The sequence below is a fragment of the Poecilia reticulata genome, linkage group LG14, assembly GCF_000633615.1.
Source record: "Poecilia reticulata strain Guanapo linkage group LG14, Guppy_female_1.0+MT, whole genome shotgun sequence".
In the NCBI taxonomy this organism is placed as follows: Eukaryota; Metazoa; Chordata; class Actinopteri; order Cyprinodontiformes; family Poeciliidae; genus Poecilia; species Poecilia reticulata.
In genome coordinates, this window is record NC_024344.1 from 4,397,403 (window position 1) to 4,405,664 (window position 8,262).

Consider the following 8,262-nt stretch of genomic DNA (forward strand, 5'->3'; position numbering starts at 1 on the left):
ATCTACTCTAGCTAAAATACTACAACACCTAGAGCCTTGAAACCTGGACTAGATTATTGTCAATTAATAGCAAAATATTTTAAACCCAGTTTGTAATTTGTGAAACCTTTATTTGAATTGTGAAACTTCAATAAAGGTCGATTTCAGTCCTCTTTTTGCATCTGAACTCTTCCTCCTCTGAAATTTCCGTTATTTTGCTGTCATATCCAGTTTTACCTTTTTGCTTTCTCTCATAAAAGAAATGAGTGAAACATTTGGCGAAATTGCCCTTTACTGAAGTTTCACAAATCACAAACTCGGTATTAAACATTTTGCTTCTATAGCAAAATGATCTAATCCAGCTGTTRTMGTTTTTTTWWAAGTAGAATAGATAAAAGATGCTGAAGGTAGTGAAATATTTGGTGAAATTGSCCWTTACTGAAGTGTCACAAAGATGTTTATGAGAACACTGAATCTGTTTGGTGATAACAATTGGGCCAATGCTATCTTCTTTTTGTATAATTCACGTTGATCATATTTGACTGGATCAACAGACTCCATATTTGCTTCTGCAGAATTACTCACCACAGATTTGGTCTGCTCGATGAGTGCAATCACTGGGTTTCTCAGGTGTTTGTCTTTGGCCGGAGCGTCGGTAAAAATAAAGATCTCAGAATTAGGAGGCGCGCCAGTCAGAGCTAGCTGCATGAAGAAACAGAGGAATGCTTTAGTATTTAATTTTTATGTATCATCAATTTTGCAGCATCAAACAAAGCACCTGAAGTCCAGAAAGACTCAGTTCTGGAATATCTCCACCTCCAGCTGCTTTCAGTGAGTTGATGTAAGCCTTAAAAATCTCTGGGTCGGTTGTCCGTATCAGTGGCCCAAAATCTGCACATTAATGAAAAACAAAGACATTTTCTGTGTTTTTATCTCCCAAAACTCTTACATCTTAAACCAAAAATAAATAACTGAAAGCAGTATTAGAGGGYATAGAACAGGGGTGGGCAACTCCAGGCCTCGAGGGCCRGTCTCCTGCAACTTTTAGATGTATCTCTACTTCAACACACCTGAGTCAAATAATGAGGTCGTTAGCAGGACTCTGGAGAACTTGACTGCACTTAGGAGGTGATTCAGCTATTGGATTCAAATGTTTTGGACCAGGGAGACATCTAAGAGTTGCAGGACACCGACGTACTCCTGGTATAGAACAATCTCCCCGGACTACTAGTATTCCGCGGGTGCCTATAGTGGTCTGCAAGGTACTGCATGTAAACAACCGTATATTTGTCGTGACGTATGATATCAAAACTACCTTACAAAACTTTGGTAAGAACAATGGGATAGGAAWTACTAGAAAGAAAAGCTGGGGAATTTATAAAATGTAGTATAATTAAAAAAGAATAATACATTATCTAGAATAGCGGTTYTCAACGTGGGCGGTACCGCCCCCTAGGGGGCGTTCAGAGGACGGCAGGGGGCGCTGTCGGACATTTTTACAAAAGGGGGGCGCTGGGATGCCTTTGGGGGGCATTTGGTCGAAGGTAAACTTTACACCTTAAATACACAACAATACCAGTTTAGACTTTGAGCAACTTGGTAAAACTGTATTTTGTAACATTAAACCATGCTTGGCTGCAACTGTATCTATGGCAGCTCTTCTTCTTCTTCTTCTTCTTCTTCTTCTTCTTCTTCTTCTTCTTCTTCTTCTTCTATTCAGTGTTTGTTAGCTTCTGTTAGCTTCTTGGCGCAGCTCCGTTCTCCTGCTACTGGTAGCTAAAATCACAATACCCCTCACTGTGTATCCTTCTGAAAAATGAACCCATTTAAATAAAGAAATCCCTCCATGGGTGATACCTCGATAGAGAGCGTTCATTTTATAGCGTTAACACGGTGCTGTAAGTGGTCCGGTATGAAACGGAGGTAATAGAACAACACAGCACTTTAAAATTTCAATAATCAGAATGCAGAAATTGTTTCCATTGTTTTAAAAGGTTTATGTCAGTCTGCCTTTTCCCCATTGATACGCTTCCCGACCGCCCTGCACCTTAGGGGCTTAAAAAAAGACGCGCACATTGCGCAAAACTCCGAAACAGGAGAAGCGGGACATAAAACGGAGCGACGAACTAGATGTGAATTATGGCATCAAAACAGAGAATCCGAGCTGAACAGTGAAAAAATCAACACATGATGTGAAACACATGACGATTAGACGGAGCAGCAGGTGATGAGTGAAGATTATTCGTCTTATATTATTCGTCTTATAATGGATAAATATTAAAATAAATGTAGCAACAGGAAAGAAACTAAAGTGGACATAGCAATAAACCAAGAGAGGATTATACTAATCAAAGGAAACTAAATGGAAATGAATGAAGAACAAAATGCAAGAATAAACTAAGAAACTAAAGTAAATACAGAGGAATAAACTGGTATGACAAGAGACCTTTAGAACAATAATTAATACAGAGGACTGTAGACACTATTTCCAGATAAAAGGTAAAATAATATTGTTGAAATGTCATGGGTTTGTTGAGACCACATCTAGTACTGAGAATAAATATATCTTACAGACCATAACAGTAAAGAACTGATCATTTATTTATGTTTTTATTTAGATTTGATATATTTATTTCTTCAATATTATTTTTCATGTCAGTGTTAATGTCATGAGGCTGATGACTCCATGACACTTTCAATTTGACTCATTAGGACTTGATTGAGAACCAGATTTGTTCTTTGTAATTTCTGTCCAGTAAAACTATTAATCTATAAATCAATAGACAGGTCTATATAAAGATATAATCCATGTTTCTGTCTCATATTTGTATGGCATTAAAAGGATCTGGAACTTTTGTTTTTCCACTGAAAGCTCTGGTTTGCACAATAAATGCCACGTGGGTAAAATTGTATGGATGATACTCTGATGTCCCATTCTCCTGAAGGCAGCACAGAGCTGCACCACCAGAAACTGACAAACACTGAAGAGAAGAAGAGCTATGATTAATGTAGTTACAGTTCTATCCATGTTTTAATGTTGCAGAGCTCAGTCGTTTTGCAAATAGTTCAAAGTTTAAACTGGCATGTTGAACATCTTTTATCTGGTAATTTTGTGCAAGATTTAACAACTAGAAAATGGCACAAAATAAGAATATTTTTTCCACTCTGGCTGCTGTTAGGCCTACCAATTTTAAGTTGAATGTTCATTGCATTTTTCGTAGACGCCTGTGAAAATAATTTTTATTCCCAKGACTTTTTTGTTCTCTGGGAAATTATTTTTGATGATACAGAAACAAGCATAAAAATCAAAACATCTACAATAGTGATAGTTATATTACTAATAAAATAATAGTCAGTGCAAAGTAGCCTCCAAATTCTTTGGTGGGGGCAGTGAGGGACCTGGATAAAGGCTAGGGGGGCGCTGGCCCAAAAAAGGTTGAGAAACACTGGTCTAGAATAAGACTTGGACATCAATAATTATTTTATTTTATTTAATTAAAATTGATTAAAGTAGCTAAATACTATTGAATTGGTGGATAATTTTATTTTTAATTGTGTGAAAGAGATTTTTGTTTCTGGCACACAACACTTAGTGTAAAGAACAACTTTTTTTTTTATTTTCATGTGTTTGACATCACTGGAAATCCGCACTTTCAGAATCTGTAAATAACTCAAAAATAAATGTTCATGGCTTTAGTCAGTCACATTTACCAAACAGCAAGACTGAACAAAGAAAACAGTAAGAAGTGCATAAAGAAACCAATATCTTCATTTCATTCAAGTTAACTGGTCCTCAGCCTGAAACGGCTTGAGAAACACTGATTGTACCTGGATCATTGAAAGGAACCAGAACATAAACCGACGGCTCATCCGGTGTTCCCAGCTTGCTGTCTATTATTGAGGCTGTGACCTCCCTCACTGCAGCGATGTCATCCCCCATGCTCCCTGTTGTGTCGACCACAAAACACAACGGTTTCCCTTTGGACAGCCCCATCATCCTGAGGAATGGCAAAATAAAGACAAAAATCAGTTTTATAAATTACACAATGGCATAATTTAATCCAGAAGTACTGAATTTATTACTCAAAGAATGCTTTGTCCCCGGCTGCACTGCGAACGTCCTCCAGCAGCTCACTGGTTGCTGCTATCGCCATATTGGCTGCTTGAGAGTGAAGGTGTCCATGGCTGGAGTCCAGCGTATCTTTGTTGATTCCACCTTTTGGTTCCATTAAACTTGTACTATCAGGTACACCGCCATGGCTGCATTTTCCTGTTTGTCATCATAGAAAGAGTACAAATTATTTAACCAGTYTATAACGTGTATAATTACTGGGTTTAGAAATGTACAGGTATCCAAAAAAGCACAAATATTGAGTCAAAGAAAGTCCAATGAGACATCAGGCAGCAAAAGCTCCTGGAAAATTATTCTAAAAGTTTTGAGGAATGATCTTTCAATGTAATATTTGAATTTTCATGCAATGTTAGATCTTGTTGCTATGATAAATCTAAGCTTGCTTTTTTATGATAATATTTAGTTTTGGTGAATATTGTACAGAAATTAGTGGTTCTTGTCTTCAACCAAGTTAAATCAATCAGCATCACAATGCTTTACATTAGCTAATAAATGCTAATTATAAAGAAAAATCACACATAGTTCACCTAAAAATTACAAATGGTCAGATGTTATTTTTGGAGCAATAATGCAGCTGATAGTTTTATCAGATTGATTAAATATAGTAATGATTATTTGATTCAATTTGAGTTTTTTTTTTAAGGCACCAAATAATTATTGCAACCAAATATGTTTCTCCGTCTTCTAAGTTTAATAAATGAAGACTTTTCTGTGTGTTTTCTCAAAGTTGGGTTAAAACAATTTTAAGACCTGGTAAAAAATCAGATCAGATCAAATGTAGTGCAGCACCATCACAGTGTAAAGTCAGAGAAATGACAAAATGTGTCAGTTTAAAATATCAACACATAAAATACTTTTTTTACCTGAGGGCTTGGCAAAAGGATTCAGACTGAAATATCCTGAAGTAAGTATGTTGTTTTTCAGAATGTCGCTCCGAATGTTGTTTCTGCAGTCATTTCCATTACAGCTGAGACAGGTTGCTCTGGTTTTAGCTGCAGATTCAGATTGGAGCAGAAATAACAGATAAGTTTGAGCAGAAATTAATGCAAAATAAAATCTGCCTTTTGTTTGTTACTCTACCAAACACTCCTTAAAGCCAGTGTCATCATGTCTTTACCTGCTATGTTTCCAACACGGGCGTTTGCTTTGATCAAATTGGTGTTTGGGAATTTATGGCCTATTTCCACCCAGTTACTGTGACTGTAGAAATCCTTAATTTTCAAASAAACAAGAGACAAAATTACAGCTTTCATCTCTGATGTTGAATTAAATTCAGAAATACAGAATTAGTGCACAAACCACTTATTAAAGCACTTTAAGATTTTCATTTTGTGATGCTTTCTTCCACAAGTGGGCAGCAGAACCAAATGTAGCATAAAACCTGTGAATATTTTAAATTACTGTCAGTGTCATTTGCTTGCTTTCTTTATACATGAGCAGACGGACAATTTTAAAAGTAAAAACATCCAAAAATAGCAGAATTAGTTGCTGTGATTTTTAGGTGGGATGCAGGCAGATTTTCAAAGGAACAAAAGACAAAATTGCAGCTTTAGTAATAATAATAATAATGTGAAACCTCTTATTATAAGTGCTTTAAAATGATCATGTTGTGACGCTTTCTTCCACAAGTGGGCAGCAGAACCAAGTATAGCGTAAAACCTGTGAATATTTTTAATTATTTGAAGTAAAACCTCTACCACTCAGTGTAATTTGTACAACAGATGTAACCAGCAGAATTAGCTGCCGTGACTTTTAGTTGGAAACCATTCAGAAATACCTGTAAAGTGTGGAGAATCCTTCCGAGACTCGACGTTGCTGAAACAAAGTTCTGCTGCTTGTTGGAGGCCTTGACGACCGATAAACCATCTGTGACTATCTTCTTCCCTTCGTCCAGCTCCTCGTTGTCGCAGTGACGACGAGCGCTCAGGACGTATTTAATGTCCGTCTGCCAGTTCTTCCTCTGAAGCCGCTGAATGGTTTCGATGAAGCTTCTTAAGGATTTTGATGCTCCGCAGGCAGCAGCAACAGATGAAGCAGTAAAAGGCTGAGGCTGCATAGACACAGACACTGTGTTTTATTAAAACAGAACCTGATTGGGTTGGAAATGGAGTTAAAAAGACGTGGTGAATCTGTTTGATTCTTACAGGAAAAGTGAAATCCCTGCCCTCAGACACAGCCAGGCTGCGGCACACCTGCACTGTGACATTTAGGGCGGCTGTCTCTGTGATGGCTTGGTGGCTCAGAGACTTTCCATTAAATATACCAAAACTATGAGCTCCAGTCTGCAGCAGCAGGAAACACAGCACAGCCAAGCCAGACATCACAGCAAAAACTGCAGGGAAACACAAAGTTTGAGGTTTAACACCTTTAACGTCAYGACAAGGAAACCTAACACAATTTATATCAAATATGTAATATTTGAGCTGGTTTTGGTGCTTTATGGTCTTTTTTCAATTCTGAATTGTGATCAAGATTCAAAGCAGAAATATTATATTCTTCAGCTCTTTCATTATTGACTTTTTAAACAATGTTCAGCACTGTTTTTTCTCATATACACACCAAAATGAAAACCTTTTTGTTTTAAGTGATTTTAAAGACGCAAGTAGMTGAAAATAAATMAAAAATATACAGGAGACCGGAAGAACTTTCTTTCCCTTTTTCTTCCTCTCTTTTTTCTACATACACAGTGAAGTTCAGCAGAAAATTTTAAATATTTTGTGCTGAAAATATTTCAGCACAAATATTTTCAGGAAATTTTACAGGAAATGTTTCCTGTAAACATTTCATGTAAATGATAATGTTTACAGGAAACATGTAAATGATAATGTTTACAGGAAACATTATCCTTTGTCAAAATCTTGTAGAACTGTAACTTTTGATAAATTAGTCTTGAATATTAACARTTTCTTAAATGTACTTAAATTAGTAAAATATGATGGTTTTTGCTAAGATTGCAGATTTTAACAGTTTTCAAAAGCAAAAACAAAGATGAGGGTGAAATACAAAACTCCGTGYTTCACTAAAAGCATCTTTCTCACCTGGGTTTCTCTTATCGATTGATTTTATTTAACAGCAGAATGAATTAAAACATTTTATTTTAGCTTAAGTTCAGACATTATTCTTAAATTGTGAATTTTTTTTAATCAATAAGTAAAGAGAAGTAGGGAATAAAGTAGTTTTTACCTGGGTTGTGGCAGATGTCCTGACAGTAATGTGTCTGAAGCGTTGATGTCTATAAATTTATGATGGGTTTCTACAGAAGGGTGGAGTCTCTCAGATAGAGGAGGTGACACATTGTTTGATCAGCACATTTTTACGCAAACAAAGATCGAAAAACACTCCTGAAGGTCAATAAAAACATTTATAGCTGCTTGTTACACTGTAACCTTCAGATTTATTTCCATGGAAGTTTCATTTAAAAACATCAGAAAAATCTCTTTTATATGTTTAAGTTTAAATTTTCAAAAAGTTAAAACTTAAATGTACATGAATAAATTAGTGAACATTTAAAAAATACCTATTAAATGTACAGTTAACATTTAATGTTTTTAATTGAAAAACTCAACTTTAATTCACTGTTTGATATCAAGTCAAACTAAACTTTTGCTGTTGACAGGGGCGGATCTACTGGGGTGGCATGGGGTGGCAGTTGCCACCCCAAATGAGAGCCTTGCCAACCCAGCTGGCGACTATGAATTCAATAAATAGTTATGGGAAATCAGACATTAAGCGCATGAATCTCTTTTTTCCAAAAACATTGAATGCAACACAATGTAACCTGACACCTACTGCTAAGTAGCGGGAAGTGAGAGAGAAGGACTGAGCGCCAGACAGAAGAAAATATGGATGGATATAAATTACTGGACTGGACATTTTGTGACTTATCGTGCGCCACACCTGCCACTGCTGTCCATTGAGTCAACATTATGGGTGGTCAGAAAATACCACAGTCACGCAAAGAATCTGAAAAATGGACGCAATATTTAGCGGTTAATTCAACCCTATGAATTAGATAACAAGAGCTTCAGATTTAACAAGTGAGGAAAAAGTTTTAACTTAAAGAAAACATTGAACAAGTGAGCAGTGGGTTAGTTATGCTAGCTTAACTGTTGCTAGCCTTCCATTGACTTTGATAACCTTAACATGTGCTG

At 36.3% G+C, this 8,262-nt stretch overlaps 1 protein-coding gene across 1 annotated transcript in view; it reads right to left on the minus strand.

The window, feature by feature from the left end:
- The window catches only part of LOC103475691 (von Willebrand factor A domain-containing protein 7-like), a 12,284-nt gene extending 4,932 nt beyond the window's left edge, over positions 1-7,352 (minus strand). The window contains exons 1-9 of the mRNA XM_008427496.1: positions 7,295-7,352; positions 6,256-6,443; positions 5,889-6,161; positions 5,229-5,322; positions 4,975-5,103; positions 4,063-4,249; positions 3,808-3,977; positions 758-870; positions 565-681 (exon numbers count right to left, since the gene is read on the minus strand). Of these exons, the coding sequence (XP_008425718.1) occupies positions 565-681; positions 758-870; positions 3,808-3,977; positions 4,063-4,249; positions 4,975-5,103; positions 5,229-5,322; positions 5,889-6,161; positions 6,256-6,432 (1,260 nt within the window). The 5' untranslated portion in view covers positions 6,433-6,443; positions 7,295-7,352. The remainder of the gene's footprint in view (positions 1-564; positions 682-757; positions 871-3,807; positions 3,978-4,062; positions 4,250-4,974; positions 5,104-5,228; positions 5,323-5,888; positions 6,162-6,255; positions 6,444-7,294) is intronic.
- Positions 7,353-8,262: the final 910 nt, after the last annotated feature.